This window comes from Phalacrocorax carbo, chromosome 1 (genome assembly GCF_963921805.1).
Source record: "Phalacrocorax carbo chromosome 1, bPhaCar2.1, whole genome shotgun sequence".
Classification (NCBI taxonomy): Eukaryota; Metazoa; Chordata; class Aves; order Suliformes; family Phalacrocoracidae; genus Phalacrocorax; species Phalacrocorax carbo.
In genome coordinates, this window is record NC_087513.1 from 5,107,107 (window position 1) to 5,126,031 (window position 18,925).

The window sequence follows — 18,925 nt, forward strand, 5'->3', positions numbered from 1 at the left end:
GCGGATTTTTGAGGCTTGCGTGCCCCTCTCTGCCTTTTGGAAACTGCTTTCAAAGGCTCCAGCGCAGCGGTTAATGCCAAGCTGCCAGGGAAAACTGCAACAAGTTCTTCCTGCGATAACTGATAGCTTTTCCAGCTGGAGTAGCCCAGTTGCAGCCCTTCACTGGTTGTGTTTCACCAAATATTAACAGTAAGAATAGATTAATTTTGTGTGGCTGTTCACAGATGAGTTAATTGTCCTGTAAACTCCATGGGGTGTCCCATTAAATCAAGGACGTCAGCTAATCATATCAAAATACTCCTGTGGATGAAGGCTATGTAACCCCTGCTAGCAAATCATCAACCCTGGGCTAACTGCTGTCCTCCCCCGGTGCAAGGGCTAACGTTCCCTTGAACATTAACAACCTCACAGTTAAGAAGGAGAAACTGAAAGCTGATCCTATGCAGCTTCATTGTGAATCTGCTCAATGACTGAAGCTGCGGAGGAAACTGCTGGCTGGGACCCCAAAAGCAGATGTGTTTATGGCCCTGGGTTCTCAACTGCAGCACCTCCTCTGGCTGCAGCTGGGCTGGTGGTCCCTAATTCACCCCAGCTGTTTCTTATCTGTGCCCCATTCACACACTCCCAGCTGGAGGCTTTCTCAGATCTGCTGTTGGGGCTGTGTGTATGCACACTTCTAACCCATGACGGTTGTAGCGGGCTTACCAACGACTTCACGTTAGGCAATAATTTGCTTTGAAGCGGCTTTTGGGCTGTTCATGTGGCCAGTTCTGTTGGCAGCTTCCTGAGGTGGAGAAGCTCCAGTAGCTGGGAGGTATGGGAGCCTTTTGAGCTGGTGGTGACATGTCCAGAGTCAAAAAGGTTCCTGAGAACCTTGATAGCATCTTTATTCCATCCAGCCCAGCATCAAGTCAGGCAGTCCCAGCTGGATGGGGATCATTGAGATCTTGGGACACTGCTGTCACTGGAGTCAGCATCGGCCCTTCTTTAATACTTCTTCCTTCAGCACTGTGACATTCCTGGATGTGTATTTCTGTCGTTTGTATGTCTGTGATTTCTCCTTTAATGGGACCTTGAAGGCCAGCTTGCTCCATCTTACAGGTCAGTGAGTGGAAATTCAATTCCTCTCTGAACCCCTGAATGTCTGAAATTGGAAACATCGGGAGGAACTCAGACCAACGATAATGTGGTCTGCAAAGTTTTGTAGGTGCTCATCCATGGGATGTGCTCACAGAGTGTACATCCAGCATGTGGGTCCCAAGGATGGCCTGCTGCAGGAAGGATGAGTTTATATGTTGTTATCCAAAGAGTCTGTGTCCTTGAATTTCTCTGTCTGGGGCTGTGGAAAGATTGTCTCCTGCCAACCAGGTAGGAGAACCCAACGGCGCAGGAGGTCAGTCTTCCGTGATTGTCTGAATGCTGGTGCTCTGTGTCCAGCGCATGTCTGGGCTGGAGGAAGCACAGCTCGTATGCAATCCTGGAAGAGAATATAGTGGCAAAATGGAGCTGTCACCTATGGTTTCAAATTTTACTAGAACAGCCCATTAGGTTTCCATAGGCCAGTTTAGCCTGTTGCAAAGGCTACAAAAAAGATCAATTTAGAGCAAAAGTTCTCTGGCAGCAGAGGGAATGCTTGTTTCCCTGTAATACAATGAGTGGAATGGTTGCTCCCCATTGCTGTGGGGTACATGAAATGGGTCCTTTGTGTGGAGAAAATGAGAAGTAAATGATCCCCAGCCTTGGTAGGGAATCAGGAAAGCTGTGTAGTGTGGTTATGAGTCTGGCACGAGCAGTAATGACAGAGTTCCATTGAGCCTACAGGTAGTCTCTTTGCTTTTCCAGCAAGAAGGTATCTGGAGCTGTAGTTGAACCTAATTCCAGTGTGGTGGAGGGCTTGCCCTGGGTGTGGCTGTACCCCATTTGGTAATCAACAGAAAATGGTTTGTTATCCTTCCCACCTGCCTGTGGTGGCTTTGGAGGCACTTCGGCTCTGAAGATGCTTGCTACAAGAACTGAGATATACTTGAAAGAAGAGGCGGTAAAGCCTCGCAGCCGCGTATGTGTGGCAATCCAGTTTCCTGCGCAAGGGCTTGCTCTTAGGGAAGTCGTGACATGGAGGAATGCGGATAATTGTGCAATCCCGTCTGAAGCAGTTTTTGTTGCTCTGCCTTGATCATCTCTCAGCTGAGTGGAGAAAGCGTGTTGCAGCTATGTCAGCTGCTGATGCTGGGTGTGATCTGGGGGTTGAGTCCCTGTTACTGTTGTTTAAGTTTAAATTGTTTTTTCTTTTTGAGGAAGGGGTTGTAGACTAGCAACTTGTCCAGATTTGCAACCTGGACTGCAAAACCCTTTGAAATATGGAGAGATCTCGTGTAGACATTTTAGCCATAGCCACCCTTGTGGATTAACTGGAGTGCACGAGAAACAGATTTTGGGAGTTAAAGGATCTCTTTCCCCATTGAGAATGGAAAAAGCTTTCCTTGGAGCTGGTATACTTGTTTTCTACCCCACCACAAACAGCATGGAGGACATCTAGAGACGCTTACTTCTCTTCCAATTTCCTCTCTTCCTGAAACTGTCTTAGCAGCCCTCTGAGCTCTTGAATGATGTATAATAGCACTTGTGCTGCCTGTGTCAAAATAGGCTTAGCTCTTGGAGAGAGTTCATGCTGCCAGGCAGGGAGAGCTGGGCTGGACTGAGCTCCATAGCCATCTTCATGCAGTGAAACCTGGTTTCCAGATTGACTTTTGAAAATGTCTTGATCCTGCCTAATGTGACAGCAGCGTCCCTTCATCTTCTCCTGCACACCACTGCTGGATGCATTCTTCCAGTGCATCTTGCCTTGAGCTTAGCCTAAGAAGGCAGCGTTGTTTGCAGTAGGGACCCTGGTGCTGACCCCCCAGGGAGGGCTCGGTGATGGAGGCATAATGTTAGCCAGCAGGGCGATGTTTTATACTCTGGTCTAGGTAGCTTGTCCTGAGGTGGGGCTGCAGAACAGAGTTTGCCAGACTGACTGTAAAAGAAGCAGTGGCTCTTGAATGTAGTGGAAAATCCCCATTGCTGGTGTTTTCCTGGTCCCCGTGGGCTTACCAGCTGACCTTCCAGTGTATTTTTCTTCAGAAGGATGGGCAATTGGTTAGTGAAAATGGGAAACAGCATCCTAGTGTATGGAAGTGTCTGAACTCTGAGAGGGATTGGTGGAAGCTGTGGAAGCTCATCTCCATCTCCATCAGAACTTAAGCAACCTGTTGTGGCTTTTTAGTGGGGCCTGTAGCAATAGGACAAGGGGCAATGGTTTTAAACTGGAAGAGGGTAGATTCTGACTAGATCTAAGGAAGAAATTCTTTACCATGAGGGTGGTGAGGCACTGGCACAGGTTGCCCAGAGAGGTAGTGGATGCCCCATTGCTGGAAACATCCAAGGTCAGGCTGGACGGGGCTCTGAGCAACCTGATCTGGTTGAAGATGTCCCTGCTCACTGCAGGGGGTTGGGCTAGATGGCCTTTAAAGGTCCCTTCCAACCCAAATCGTTCTATGATCCTGCCCCAGAGCTAAGTTCAGGCTTGTTGCTATAAATGGTTTGAATTGCTGCACTGGTTTTGTGCTTCAAAATTATCCTGAGCGCTTTCTGTGTCATGTTTTGACTTTTACACTGAAAATCTCTCATAAGGGTGGGAGGAATTGTGAGTCTATGTCAGGAAAGAGAAGAAATAAATGGTAGAGCACTTGATTTGTCCAGACTTCCATTCTGTTTTGAAATAAACCTGCCCAGGACATGAGAGCACTACAGGCTTACCGTGTCCAAGACAGGCTTTGCTGACTTTTCTTCCTCTAACACAAATACATAACTGTGTGTTGTTTTTTTTTTTAAATTATTATTATTATTATTCACAAACATCTATGTTTAAATGGGAACTTGAGCACTGCAGATTCTTTTCCCTCTAGGGGAAAACAAAAATTAACTGTGTCTCTGGAGGTGCGAAGCACAGGGCTTTGCAGACCGCAGTAGCGATTTATATGTAGGCTTGTGGGTTAAGCAAAAAGCTACATATGACAGGATTCTCAAGACATTTTCTGCTCCAGTACATCTGAAAACTGGCTGAGCTTGAAAACGCATGTTGCGCTTTAAGCTGCGCGGACCGTGCAGCTCTTGATGTGCTTCATTAAGCTGAACGCAATTTGCTACAAAGCGTTTGAATTCCAGGTGTTGGTTACGTTAACCTCTTCTTGGAAATCACCTTTTGAACAGCTAAACCGAGCAGTGAAAGCTGTATGCTAAGTGAAGATTGTGAGGTTCCTGGTTTCGCTAGGAACAAATGGGTTGGGTGAGCTGAGAAATGAGCCGGCAAACCAGACCTGCATGAAGAGTTATCCGCAACCCAAGGGCTGCGAAGCACCTTGCACCTTGCTGAACTGGTTCAGCAACAGGTGGTGAGCAGTTGATGTTATAGGTGACTTTTAACTCTCTAGAAGAAACTGGTAAAGTAATCTTCTTAAGGGATGGAGCAAGTAAAGGTTTTGGGAGGAGTCTGTTAAACTTCTAGGCGTCTCCTTTTTTAACAGCATTTGCGAGAAAAATCATACGGCAGGACAGACTTGAATGATAACTACCAGCCCAGTTGCATCACTTCATCCTTCAGGTGTTCTCTTAATGATCTCAAATCTTATGGTCTTAAGATACAGCATTTGCTGTTTAAAAACCCATTTTTCAAGGGACTGACCTGAAATGTAGTGATGCTTTATGTGGAGGGATTCGCTGCTGCCTCCCCCAGGACAGAGTTAAGTAACACGCTCTGCATTTGAGCTAGAGCACAGCTCCAGTCCAGGTCTCCTGTAAGATCTATTGTATCATCACATAATGTGCCCTGTTCTCAATGTGCAAAGCATGACTAATGCTTGTTATCTCAAAGCTGTGGTTTATGACCACCTGGCACTTGGCTATAATGACAGCTGTAAAAATCACATAAAACAAGACATACAGGGTAGAGCTTAAAACTGAGAACCGTGCCAAAGTACTGTGTGGCCTTCATTTGGGCAGTTAGGGTCCCCAGATGGATGAATGCTCCAGCTGAGGCTCTTGCCATGTGTCTGCAGGGTGGAAGATGGGGAGGTGATGCTGCTCTGGGGGTTCCAGAGCTTCCCCTGCACTGGACCTCCCATTCCACTGTGGGGAATGGGAATAGATGAGCTAAACAACATCAGGAACTACCCAAGAAAGGGAAGAGGAGCAGCTGTTAGGTGATGTATCAGGGAGGAAAGATGTCCAAGTCTCTCTTTTGGTTAGGAAAAAGCAGAACTATTTCTTGTGGTCCACCTGCATCAGCCTGGAAACTCCAGTGTGCAGCACCATGCAGGACATTGCCTAGGGCCATTGCTCCAGCTTCCTGAGTGCCTGCTTGTGGTTTAATCCCAGCTGGCAACTCAGCCCCACACAGCCACCCGCTCACCCCCCGCAGTGGGATGGGAGAGAATGGGAAGGGTAAAAGTGAGAAAACTTGTGGGTTGAGATAAAGACAGTTTAATAGGTAAAGCAAACCAAGGAATTAATTCTCTCCTTCCCATGGGCAGGCAGGTGTTCAACCATCTCCAGGGAAGCAGGGCTCCATCACACGTAACGGTGACTTGGGAAGACAAATGCCATCACTCAGAACGTTCCTCTCTTCCTTCTCCTTCCCCCAGCTCTATATGCTGTGCATGACGCCATATGGTGTGGGACATCCCTTGGGTCAGTTGGGGTCAGCTGTCCCAGCCATGCTCCCTCCCAGCTCCTTGTGCACCCCCAGCCACTCGCTGGTGGGGTGAGGAGCAGAAAAGGCCTTGACTCTGTGTAAGCTCTGCTCAGCAGTAACTAAAACATCTCTATTATCAGTGCTGTTTCCAGCACAAATCCAAAACACAGCCCCATGCTAGCTACTGTGAAGAAAATTAGCTCTGTCCTAGCCAAAACCAGCACGCTGCTGCCTGTGCATGCTCCTCTTGCAAGTCAGAGCACTCTAACCCAGAACAAACTCTTCTTAGGTGCTACAGCAGTGGTAGCCCAGCAATAGCTGGATATCTTCAGTAGGAGCTAGTTCAATCTATATACTTTCCTGCTGCCTCATGTCTTGCAGACCCAGAGATAACCTAGGGCATGCTCTCAACTCCTATTCCTTCCTTAAAGCATCCGCTCTGCCAGGTTTGCTCCAGGTGCTTAAGTTCTTGATGCATTGGTGCAAGGGTATTTATTTGGGGGGAAACTACTGAATACATTTGGTGCAGACTAGAGGTTGTAAGGCAGTAGCAATCTGTCTCCTTAAACCACTGATGGGACTTCTGCTGCTCCCTGGACTGATGGAGGGTATATGTTTTGAGCCTTTCCAGCTCGGGCATGCGCTTACCTCTCAAGCAGTATGTTGGCTGCTCCCTGCAAGCAGTGGCTGCTGCTTCCTCCCATTGTGTCTTGGGTCGAGCTGTCTGAGTCGCTACATGCTGAAGCTAAGAATAGTGCAGACCCCAGGGTTCTGGCCTCTGTATCCTGCATCTTGGCTTCTTTCCTGCCTAAGGCTTGGGAAAAGCCTGGGGAAGGGTGTGTCCTTCAAAATAGGTTGAAATGTGTTATTGGAGACTATACTGCCTATAAATAACATGGAGGTTGGGCTTCTGTTTCCTCCCTGGTACAGTAGCTCTGAGTTCTCTTCTGCAAAAGCCAGAAATAAAGTCCTGAACCCTCCTGCTAGTGCAGTGTTGCCCCAGAGGTGGGCTTTGTGGTAGGCAATTTAGCTAGCCCTTCTTCTAAAAGCAGGTGACAGCGTAACCACTTCTGCACATTGCAGCCTTTATTTTTGGTGGACCATTCACAACTGAAGTGTATTGATGCTGCAGCACTTTGTCCAAGTGCTTCTAATACCAGGTCCCTTTTCAGTATTCATCCTCTGGGGCTGGTCGCTGAGCTCGGTGGGGTCAGGCTTGTGTCTCCAGTAAATCAAGTCCTAAAAGCTTTGTCTGATGAGTTAACGTTTCTCTTTCACACCTCAACTTCTGATTCCTTTGGCTGATTGCAGTAATAAGATTTATCAAGGAGATGGTCTGACTTTCAGCCAAGCATACCTAAGCTTCTCTTAGGGACACAAGTTTCCCCATTTAATTTTGTAGAAACTTAATAGTCTGTTTTGCTAATCAGCAGCTAGTTGCTAGTGCAGCTAATTCTGCCTAAGTTAAGGTTTTTATTTCCAAGAGAGGTAAAAGGCACCTATGTTGACACACACATCTGCAGTGGAGCTGTGGGGTCAGTGGGGGATGCAGGGAGGACGTTACATGCAGGGGTGCTCTGCCATGAATGGAGTGAGGAACAGCACGAGGGAGTCGGGTGGTGGCTGCTGTCCTTGTCTTAATTGATTATAATAATCAGATAATTTGTTTAAAAAACAAAAGTAGACTGTGGGACAACATTGCTGCAGACTTGGGTAACTCCAGGGAACTCTGTGTCTAGGGCAGGCAAAGCTGTCCCATTTCTACTGCATCAAGGAAACACCATAATAAATGTCTACCTACTCTGAAAAAAAAGCGAGGAGAGCTGTCATTGAGTTTCTATCTTCCAGTTCTCTGACCATTTACAGATCTAGAATGACAGACTCTCCTCCAAAACTTTTTTTTACATTTCACAGGTTCTTATTCAGATGTGCAACTTCCACCCAGCCTGGTGGCCCTCAGGGGGTTCAAAGTGTATATAATCCTTATTGTCCTTGACTGAAGAGGAAGGGCCTGGGAGCGTTTTGTTTCCTGCCCTGCCCTTTCTCAGCCATGGGCAGAGTATATCTTTTAAATTCTCAAATTGTCACTCATCTTCCTTCCCTTTTGTTTAACTTCATAGCTTTTTGTCGGCAGTAACAGGAGCCAAGTAGGGGGAGAGTGGTAATTTATGAGGACACCAACTCAAGAATGCAGGCTGTCATCTCAGGGGTGCTTTATGCCTGTTTAATGGGATGGACCTGGGTCGTCATCTCCTGACTCTCCTAGGAGCATCTTCCCACCTGCCCACCCTTTTCCTGAGATGCTTTGGACCATGTGGCAAGGGCTGTATGCCCTGGAGCAGCCTGTGTTGGGATTTCATGATGCTTCCTTTTCTTGTTCTTGAGGAGTGTCTTTGCATTTCCTTCAGAAAGGCTTAATTTCTTCAGTGTAAAGTACTTTATTGTTGACATCCACCCACTTTACTGTTAATTGAAATTTAAATGCAATAAATCAGGATCAGATTGAAATGGGTTCAGTGCAGGGTTGGGTCCTGCAGGAAGGATCTGGACAAGCAGTCTCAATCTTCCTCTGTTTAGCAGCTTGTTTTTTCATGGTGCTTGCTGGACCACCCTGCTCTGTCATGAGGACCCTCAGCCATGACCGTGGTGTGTGTTCAGCTTTATTTCACCCAGCATCTCCTGCCAACCTGTCGTGTCTCTCCAGCAGCAGTACGCGCTGCTGGGTGGTTTTGTCCTGTCAGAGAGGTATTGACTTGACACAACTCCCAAGTTTGCTGCTTTTCAGAACACAAGTAGCTCTGCCCTGTGATAAAAGGGGCAATGCTGTAGGCCGCTGACAGTAGCGAGGGCTCATGTTAAACATGCTGCAAACATCCACGCTTTATACCACCAGTGGAAATGCAAGTTGAGGCTGATTTCTCAAGCTTCCCTGCTTGAAGTCAGCCCTGGAGCAGTTGTTCCCAACCTGCATTCAGTTTTGAGGTTCACCGCTTCTTTTAGATTTCAAAGATTTGTCTGAAAGCTTGCCTGTGTCTTCTCCCCCTTAGAAGGATTTGGGGAGAGAATGTAAAGGTTCATGTGAATTTTACTTGCTTCATATATTACTAGGATTAGCTTCTTGTTAGCGATGGTGTGAAGAGGTGCGAAGGGGAGACTGGGAGCCCTTACGATGTGTGTATAGCATGCTTGCAAAGACTTAAAAAGCAGTGACTAGCATGTGGGTCCATGAGGAGCAAATGTGTGCCAGAAAGCTGGGGGACCTGCGCCTTCCTGGGCTGTGGTGTGGTCCAGACCTCTGCCCTAACTAGGCTTGCAGGTATCTGGCAGTTTGGGAAGATCACTTAGCTATAGAGATGTGCAGTAATCTTGCTTCTTTGCAAAAGCCAGTTCGTGTTACAAATGGACAAAGCTGACATGGGAAGCAGAGCTAAAGTAATCAATGCTGTGGCTGGTAGCACTGTTGGGAAGACAAATTCCTGTGTGTAGACCCAGTACACACTAGCCTTTAGTTGGACGGGCGTTCTCTCCCATCTTGTGCAGCTCTGTGTGCACTAAATTAAAGTTGTGTTTGGTTATAGGTGCTAGAACTTAAATATCACATATTTCTTGTTTGCTCGATGCGTGCATAAGCATGCACAACTTGTCTTAAGGGTGGTGGGCTGATCTGTCTGAGCCATGGTAGCAAACCCATGCCTACAGCCAGTGGAAAACAGAGTTGACTCCAGTGAGTGGAAACACATTTTGAGAAGAGCAAAGGAGATTTCAGCCTTTCTCCAACCCCAGCCAGCTGAGCCTGCGGCTGTGCATGCCATAGCTTGGCTCTCTGCAGGGTCTGGAAGAGGAGAGGGACACTTTGCAGTTGCTGCTCAGGCTGATGCTCCAGAGCCCCACTGTGCTCCCAAAACACAAAAGAAGTGGTGCTGCTTCAGAGAGAACTTCATCAGCTCCCTGAGTTTTCAAAGGCCTGGTGCTACTTTTAGGGGTGATGCTAAATCCACATAATCTCTGGGTCACTGCTACCAAACAACCCTGCTGCCTGTTTAAGCTCTGGTAATCTTGGCTGGATTTCTGGTTTAATTTGGAGACAGCCTGCTGCAGCTCTGCACAGTAAATGCACTATTAAGCAGTTAATTATTTCTCTATAATACTAGCTTTTATCTTTAATACAACAGTTTTACTGTCTCTGATAATTACACAGGCTCGGATAACTCTCTTAAATCTAATGAGGCATGACAAGCTGTGTTCAACAAGGCACCACACCATTAACTTCTTACCTCTTACTTGTCATCTTATCACACTGAATTACTGTATTTCTAGCCTGAGTGGCTGTGGATATATAACATGTCACTTTTCATTAAGACTGTAATGAAAATCATCCCTGGCACTCTTGCGGTTGGGCTAGTGGTCAGCTGGCCGGCCTGGTGGCCTGCAGACCCTTCCAACAGCTTCTCTGCAGCACCGTGCTCTTTGCCCCATGAGTTGAGCAAGCTTATTAGGCTCAGTTAAATACTTCTGGCCCCTCAAACAGCTTGGTTGGTCCATAGGGCTCTTGCTTGTGGGTGGGTGAAATGCAAACAGCCCTTTGAAGGGCATCAGTGATGGCAGACCTTGTTTGTGCTGATGGAAGTCGTTGCTGCAGGGGTATCTCGTGGTAGGATTCAGCTGGATAAGGGAAACCAGGCATTTCTTCTGGACAGGGATAGGACACAAACTGCTGCAGCAATGCCTGGTGTGACTTGACATGGCCGCTGCTTTGTTGCTTATTAATGGCAATAGCGGATCAGGTTGTGCTCTTTTTCTATGGATTTGAGTGGCACCAAAAGCTCTGCATGTGCCTGACCGAAGTCCTGGGATTAGGGGGATCGTCTTTTCATATATTGCCCTGTCACCTTGCCGGTAAAAGAAGTAGAAAGTTGTACTTCTGAAACATCACGGCCCCTGGCAGGGAAGTGCCTGCGTCCTTCCAGGCTGGACCAGGAAGGCATTTCCCCGGGGAACGAGCCCCGGCTGTCCCTTGGGGCAGATGGTAGGGCTCCAGCTGGCAGGCTGAGCGCTCAGGCACAGCTGGACTGAACAGATCAGTTAATTACCATCTAGATGCAGAATAGCAGGGAGCCCTTTATTTGGAAATTGGCTGTACCCAGCTAATGTTTTGGTGCTTCTTCCCAGCCTTTACTGAGCCTGCCGCTGACTCTGCTTTTGGAGGTGGGTCTGTCTTCTGGTACGTGGAGCTTGTATGAGTTGTGCTGTCAAAGCTGTGTGTTCCCCCACCAAGCAGGGGAAGAAAAAGCCTTGTTTCAGGTTATAACTTGAGTCATTCAGATTCCCTGTGGGCATTTTATGGGATGCACATGGGAATGGCCACTGTGGTGTTCCTGGTCTCTAATCAGTTCCTGTCTCTAAAAGGGCAGTTTTTACTTGGACAGAAGCTGTGAGTTTCTGTAGTTTCATTAATTGAAAGGCTAACCAGTGGAAGGAGTGTAAATCTGGAAAGAGAGCTGGATACCAAGTTGTGTTTAAAATTGTTCTGGCCTTATCTGAAGTGTTGGTGATCTAAAATGGACTAGAGGTGTTGCTGTGCCTTGTTCCTCCCATGGGCAGTAAGGAAACTCGTGTCTAAAAAGTGCATCTCCCTACCCCACTGGAGGGCAGGCAGGAGGAGCACGTGGCTCTGATGGCCCTGATTTCATCTGTGGCACTCTGGGTCCCTGTCTTCATATCCCCAAGTAGCCCTGGGAAGCATCCTCATGTGCCAAGAACTGTCAGCAATGAAAAAAGTCCCTTTCGATGTAAATTTGAAGGCAGTGGCTGATTACCTGTAACTGGGGGGGAGATAAAGAAAGAATAGCTGTGACAATTGGGATGTTGTGTGTCTGTTCTGGCTTTTGGTTGCTTTCTAAAGGAGCAGAGTAGGCTACGGGGCTCCCACGGGTAAAGACTCAGTGATGATAAAATAGATTAACTGATGGGCTGTTTGTACTTCTGCAGTCTGCATACTCTTCAGTGCATTTATCGCAGTGATCTGCCCAGTATCGGGCACAGCTGGGAGGTATAGAAGGATTTGGTGACTAGCACTCACCATATGCGCTCTTGGGGTGGTTCCTCTAACAGGGTTGTACATTGCGTGTTGATTCATGCTTACGTGTCCCGTTGCTTTCGGGCTCCTGGTTTCGCTAGATGGCACCACCAAGCAGCCGCTCTGCTCGCATCCCTGGCTGGACTGTCAGGAGTTAGAGGATGAAATGCCTTTTTTTTTTTTTTGAGGGAATTGAAGAAAAAATAATAAAGGTCACAGCTCATTATTTTTAACTCTGAATCCTGTTCAAGCTGGCAGCACTTTTGGGAACTGATTGTGGCAGATTTAACCCGCTCTCAGTCTTGAGCTTGTTGGTGCTGGTGAGGAGGAGGGTGGTTCCAGCAGCTGAGGCAAGGTTGGGGGTCTGCACCCTCCATGTCTGCCTGGGGTTTGGAGGCAGCGTGCTCAGGGCAGCAGCTGTAATGATCTCTCCACTCTAGATGTAGCTGTTAGCAACCTTACCACTAAGCAAGACAGTGCCACTGATTGCCCTTTACTTGTGGTTTTTTTTTTTCTTCTAATTAATAAATCTAATGTAGTGGAAAAGCCTCTTCCCGGTCTGCTTGTTCCAGAGCATTGGTACCTGTAGGTTTAAAGGGAGAAGAGTTGGCTTGGTAGTTGGTACTTCCTGAAATGAGCTCCTAGCTGGAGTGAGAGCAAAACAATCAAGAATGACGTCTGCGTGGGACTTGGTACTTGGCCCTTTTCCATTAGCAGCTCCTATTTGTGCCTGTAAAAGCTGGTTGAACCTAAGGAGAGCATCAAATCTCTGACAAACTAACTGGGACCCTTTGAGATGCTTTTGCAATGCTTGGACACCGCTCTGAGCAAAAGTAGGTAAAAATCCAAGTTGCTGTTATCTCCAGGTAGTAACTAGAGAAAGCCCAGAGCAGCAACTGCAATAGACAGCACCAGAGGAGTCCTTAGAGGAGGAGAGACCTGAAGGGCTGCAAGGAGCAAACTCATCCATGGCCTGGGGGACTTCATTTGAAGAATCATAGAATGGTTTGGGTTGGAAGGAACCTTTAAGGGTCACCTAGTCCAGCCCCCCTGCAGTGAGCAGGGACATCTTCAACTAGGTCAGGTTGTTCAGAACCACATCCAACCTGACCTTGAACGTGTCTCAGACTACCGCTCCACAGTGGTAGCCAGTGAGCATGCAAAATGTGTGATGAAATAATGTTTTAATGCTAGCTGGCACAAGCTTGGCACCACGCCAGCTCGCAGGGTTTCAGGGCTTGGCAGTGGTACCTTTGTGCTGGAGATGTGTGCAAGGTCCTGCTTCCTTGAAGGTCCTCTGGTTCTGTTAGCTGCAAGGAGGAGGTGGCTTTATTGCGCTGCTGTGGCTCAAAAGCTTAATGGACTCTTGGGCCACATCGTTCCACTGTCGATACCATAATTGCAATTTGCCTGGAAGACTCTCCAGAGCTGGTAGGTAGTGGCGAGCCCTCCCTAGCTCCCCTCAGGTCGTGTCTCACGGCATGAAGATGCTGTTGCTGAAGGACGCCAGAAGCGCACACCTACCTCCCAAACACATCTGCTGTTCATCCTTCTGACCTGTGGGTGCGTGCGTTGCCTCTGGGCACTTTGGAGCTGGGTCTTCTGGGTTTGCTCAGCTGTAGACTAGCAAATGCTGAGGGTCCTCCAGATTTACTTTTTTGACTGATTTTGCATTGAAGATCATGACAGACTACACACGTGTATTGGTTCAGCTCTGCTGGTTAACATAACCTCTCTAATTTTCTTTGCAGTAAAACGATTTAAGGAACCAAAGGAAGAGAGGCGTCCCTGGAGGATATGGTGAGATTTTTGATTTGGAGCTTGAAAAGACCATGTATCTGTAATATTATTATTTTCTTCTTATACTAACAATCCTCTGGGCCTTCTGAATATCCTGCATGGTATTTAGTCATAAAATGAAATGCTCTGCTGCCACTTCCAGCTACTCCATAAAGTAGCTGGTGCTCCCTAGAAGTAAAATTCCCTCCCTAGCTCCTCCAGAAAAGTTTGTTTTTACTGTAGGTGAATGAACCAAGAGGTTACGATCCTCTCCGATCTGCTGGCATATCTGCACGTGAGCTGTCTCCCAGACAGGGTTAAGTTTTGTTCTTAAACTTGATTAATTTGGTGTCCCCTGACCCAACTCAGGTATAGACCAGGCAACGTGCTTGGCTGTGCATTGATGTAAGGTAGCTGGGTATTGCTGTCAGCTCCGGACACCTCTGCAAAGCACCTCTGTATTGTAGGATTTACTGGCTGCCAAGAGGTGGGCGTATGGGTGGGCTTAGCGAACAGTCCGCTACCAGCCAACGTTAGCGATGAAAAGCCTGTTAGTCTTCTCAGTTTGGTTCTTCCTCTACAGTAATTTGGGAATGCAGTCCTAGTCCCTATGGAGTGGTGCAAAAATCATAAGTAGCCGAACACTTTCCCTGCACCTACTGCTGGTTGGAGAAACCGAGGCTGGGCTGGGCACTGGAGGGCAAACCACCCTTCGCTGCAGGCTAGAGCTCCGCAGCAAGAGTTGGGTGCAGATCTGCAAGACTGAGCTGCTGCGTGTTGAAGTGCTGTCTCTTGTTCTGAAGTATTTGGAGTCAGCCAAGCTCTCCATTTTCTACCATGTACAACTTCTTGTGCATCAGGAAAGCATCTTGGAGGAAAGCAGATCCATGCAGGGCCTTCACTTGGGTGACTGCTGGGCTGCTGTGCTCCAGGGCACAGATCTTTATGCCTTTTTTCTCCAGGTTTTATGATACCTCCAAGCAAGCAATAGGTGCCCTCTTCATCCACTTTGCCAATATTTTTCTGTCAGATCTCACTGAAGAGGACCCTTGCTCTCTGTAAGTACACAAGTGCTTGCATTCATATCCTACATCTGTAAAAGGGGGAAGGAAGCCTATGGGAAAATGTATATGGTGGAAACCGATCCATTTAAAGTACTAGGTGGGGATAAACCATGCTGTGCTTATTTTCAGGGTCTGGGTTGTCTCTTGGTCTTTGTAGTCTCCTGGTCTGACGGAGATGAGGCTGTGCGACTGTGCTTTTCTGAGGATTAAAAGCACCCTGAAATATATGGGCAAAAAGCTGCAGGAAATAAGGCAGCGGTGCCCCGGGCAGTTGCAACTGTTAAACGTGCCATTTGTTTGCGCATCAGACTTTGCAATTTGGCTGGTCTCAGTGCAGTGTTGAGAATGCTCTCCTAACTCTCTGGGTGAAGGCCTTTGACCAATATAAGGATGGGGGGTTTTTTTGGATATTCAGTTGCATCTACCACATGTATTTCCATAGTCCTGTTTGGGGTCTTTCTAAGCCAGACTTCGCACTTAATATGGAAGTGCTGCCTTTACTTCAGACCAGCTACTTTGCAGCTACAGGTTTAGATTCAGAATTAACTTTATCTTGCTTTGAGAAACTCCTCTAGGCTTCAAAATACTGCTGAAAACCTTCTGGCCCATCTTCTTTTAATATATAAAAGTGATGCACCTTAATATGTTTCTTTAAACAAACACAAGTTTAGCTGGGGCTAAATATAACCTCTAATATGATTCATCGTTGTTTTTTAAACAGACACTGTTTTAAAATAAACTGTTTTGTGATTACGCTGTGCCCTTCAGTTCGGGGTTGGTTTTTTTCCCTAATGAGTGTTTTGTGTTTCCCCGTGCTGCCTGACTTGTCATCCTGAACAAGGCAGCTTAAAACCCTAAAGCCATGTCTCTGGGCTTTGAGGCCCATATGCTACATGTCCTGCCCAGTATAAACCACCAGAGCCTCATGTTTGTATCAGAGTACTCTGACTTCGGCAGCTGGAAACTGTAATAAGCTAGTCTGAGCCTTTCCATGTAGAAAAACTCAGTGTCGTGTTTTCAAAAAGGATATTAAAAGCAGATTGTTGTTTTCAGCGTCTTTATTCAGAGGCAGTATCAAGTTCTGGAAAGGGAAATGTTCATTCCTGTAGCTCTGTGCTTGATATTTTCTTCACACCGTAGAAATCTGGCCTTAGCTGGCAGAAAATATTCCAATAATGGAAAACTGGCCAGAAAACGTTAGTCTGATATTTTTTCCTCTGGAGTTCATTAAAATACCAAGCCCTGGATTAGAGCTTGGATCTTGCAATCCCCAGAAGGTTCCTGCAGGACTCCTGCCTCTGGTGCTCTGTCCAGCAAGGCTTAAATACCCAAAGCTGCAGAACAAACCCGTCAGGCCCAAATCTCATGGTGGGGATGGGTTCAGCTCCTCGATCTGCCGTGGGGACCCCAGGATGCCTCCTGTTGAGCATGGGCTTGTTGTCTCTCCCAAGACTTTCTGCCTCTCTGTCTGTGTCTCTGCCCATAGGAGCCTCTTGCAGCTGCTCAGTAAAATGGGCTTTTTCATCTCTTCTGCAGCGCAGTTTGCAGAGCAGCTCTGGTGTCCCAGCAGCGTCCATTTTCTTGTATGAAAATACAGAAATGTTTGGTTCTGTTTCACTGAAACTTGGGATTTCATTCTAACATGAACAAAAGATACTGCAAACGGAAAGTCCCCTTTTTTGGGGTAACTCTTAAGGCTAGCCCAGGAAGTATCTTATGCTGTATAAAGAAATGAGCAATGCCAGAGAGTTGGTGGAGCCTGCTCCCTTCTCTGCTGAACCTGGTGAGGCTATAGGTAAATTGAATAAAAGAAAAGTGATCTTGGACTGTTAAGTGGGGGTTTTTGAAATCTTGGGGGTTTTTTTATGGGTTCCTATAATGAAATAAAAGATTTTGAATACGGCTTAAGAACACAGCTGAAACCTGACTTTTCCCCTGCTCTCAGATACCTTATCAATTTCATCCTTGATGCCACTCTGGGAATGCTGCTGATCTGGCTTGGTGTGAAAGCTGTCTCCTGGATCGTGCAGCGTAAGAAGTCCATGTACCTGGTCTTCGGAGAATATGGTAGGTGTCAACCGCTCTGCGCAGAGGTGGCTTGTTTGCTGCCAGCTGTGAATGTGGAGAAGAAAAGGGTAGAAACCACAGTTTGGGGATAAAACAAGTGAGCCTCCTGCTTCCGTTACCCTTCTCCAAGGAGCTCACAGTGGTAGTGCTGGGACATCGCTAGGTCACAGGTAGCTCTGCCCGCTGCCTTGCCGAGCGCTCTTGGGCGTAGCAGGTTGGCAATGAAAGGCTGAACGTTTCCTTGGGCAGATTTATACCCTGGGACATGCGTATGATAAACTTAAGGTGTTTGGGTGTGGTGGCGGTGATTTTTGTGGGATTCTTTTGGGGTTTTTTCCTAGCCCTTCAGTCCAAAACATAGAGCTGTTCTTGCGTTTGTCTTGAGCCGTAGGAGGCATCAGCAAGATACAACCTGGCCCCAAAGCTGAAGTCTCAAATGACTCGTGGCATTTTGTGTTTGTTTTGGTGATGAGGTTTTTTGTTTTGTTTTCTCCCAGCTGATTTAAAAGAAAAAAGTATGCCTCAGTCTGGCCTCTCTCTGCTTTGATTACTGCCTTGAGATGGAGAGTTTCCGAAAAGCTTTTCTCAGCCAGCCCCGCTAGAGGGTAGCACTTCTCTTCAGAAAGAGCAGAGCCAGCTTCCCTGAGAACAGAGCTTCTCTGTGGCGGCAGGAAAGGGAAAAATTACCCTTTTGCCTCTTAAGTTATATCTAATATACAGGTTAATTCGGTCTTATTTTTGAGATTCTATCCTCTTCATACTAATCACTTTCCCACCTTTAAGATTGTAATCATTAAGTCTGTTCTGAAAGTAGTCTCATTCCTTTGTATTTTTAGTAGCTGGCTGAATAACTGAGCTGGTGGATCTTGGGCCAAACTGGGATTATGCAGAGATCCCACTGATTTATGAGCTCTTACTCAGGATCACGGTCAGCATGTGTAAGTGGTCATGGCACAGGATGAAGGGGACGGTTGGGTTTGTGAGACATCAGAATCAGCTACAGAGTCAGAACGAGATGACAAGAGATGTGTTGAGGTGATGGGATGTGGCAGGACTGGCTGTCATCAAAGCTGTGACTGGCTTTAAAGGTTGCAGTGGTCTCCAGAGCAGGTTCAGCATCCCGATAGCATGCATTTGGTGGGGACTACCTTTTTTTCCCCGAATGGCTCTTTCTCAGAGCTCAGGAGCCAAGCAGAGAGTGCTGAAGTCATTCAGATGAGGCAGCAGAGGAATTCAGATATTCTCAGTTCAGGGACTGGCACTTTTCCCCCTTTGAGCAACAAGGACTTGAAGCCCAATCACAGTCATCCCCGGGCACAGCTTCATGCGCCACGTTTGCAGCTGAGCAGAAGCAAGGAAATGTTAAAGTGTATTGGCAGTTTGCTTTAACCTTGCAGAGCAGTAGTGAACTTCTGTTGGCCTGTAGCTGGCCCCTCATGAAGGCTGGCTTAGACCACAGAAACAGCTCACCCTTCTGAGGAAACCTTGCTTTCATTAATAAAAAAAAAAATTCTGCTGTTGCTTGACTTTAGCTCTTGAATTGGGGGTTAAATATCTCATCTACCGAGCACTGCTCTTGGTGCAGGTCTCTAGCCAGAGTGACCACGATGGAAAAGTTAGGTAGGGCGAGGGAAGCGAAGCACTAACCTCATCTCAGGTGTTAAGTAACTACCAAAACCGTTTGGAAGCTGCTAGTAAACTTCGTATGATTTGATACAGGCTCCAGAAATATGATTCATTTTCTGCTCTAATTGCTGTACCAGACTTCATGTTTCTTTCCTCAATTCTCCTGAGGAGCAAAAGCATTTCTTGCAGTCCTGCAGAAGACGAAGGGCAGGAAAACATTGAATTCATGCTGCAGACAGTGGTGAGTGTCATTGCTCCAACCATCAGGAAAGAACACTTGTGTCCTTGTCCAGTAGAGCCCGTACCCGTCTACCTGCATGGTCTTGAAGGGGGACGGGGGGGAAATCTGTTGCAACTGCTTCCTTTCTGACCTTGCAGCTCTCAGTTGCATCCCTGCAACTGCTGCAAACTGCTGCAGTTATGCTTTGTTTTGGGCTCCAGCATTCCCTTCTGCTTTGCTGGTGGCATGCCCATCTCCACGGCCCCGGGTGGTTCTCCCTGTGTGACTGCAATAGCTGCATTAATGGAGGAGCAAAGAAAAGGGAAGGGAAAGCACCTAAATCTATGCTGCCCCTTTCAGCATCC

General features: G+C 47.2%; 1 protein-coding gene across 3 annotated transcripts in view; it reads left to right on the plus strand.

Annotated features, from left to right (window-relative positions):
• The window catches only part of LOC104046570 (store-operated calcium entry regulator STIMATE), a 37,376-nt gene that overhangs the window by 910 nt on the left and 17,541 nt on the right, over window positions 1-18,925 (plus strand). For all 3 annotated transcript variants that reach the window (XM_064442624.1, XM_064442639.1, XM_064442632.1), the window contains exons 2-4: window positions 13,556-13,604; window positions 14,546-14,641; window positions 16,593-16,714. In XM_064442624.1, coding sequence (XP_064298694.1) covers window positions 13,556-13,604; window positions 14,546-14,641; window positions 16,593-16,714 — 267 coding nt within the window. The remainder of the gene's footprint in view (window positions 1-13,555; window positions 13,605-14,545; window positions 14,642-16,592; window positions 16,715-18,925) is intronic.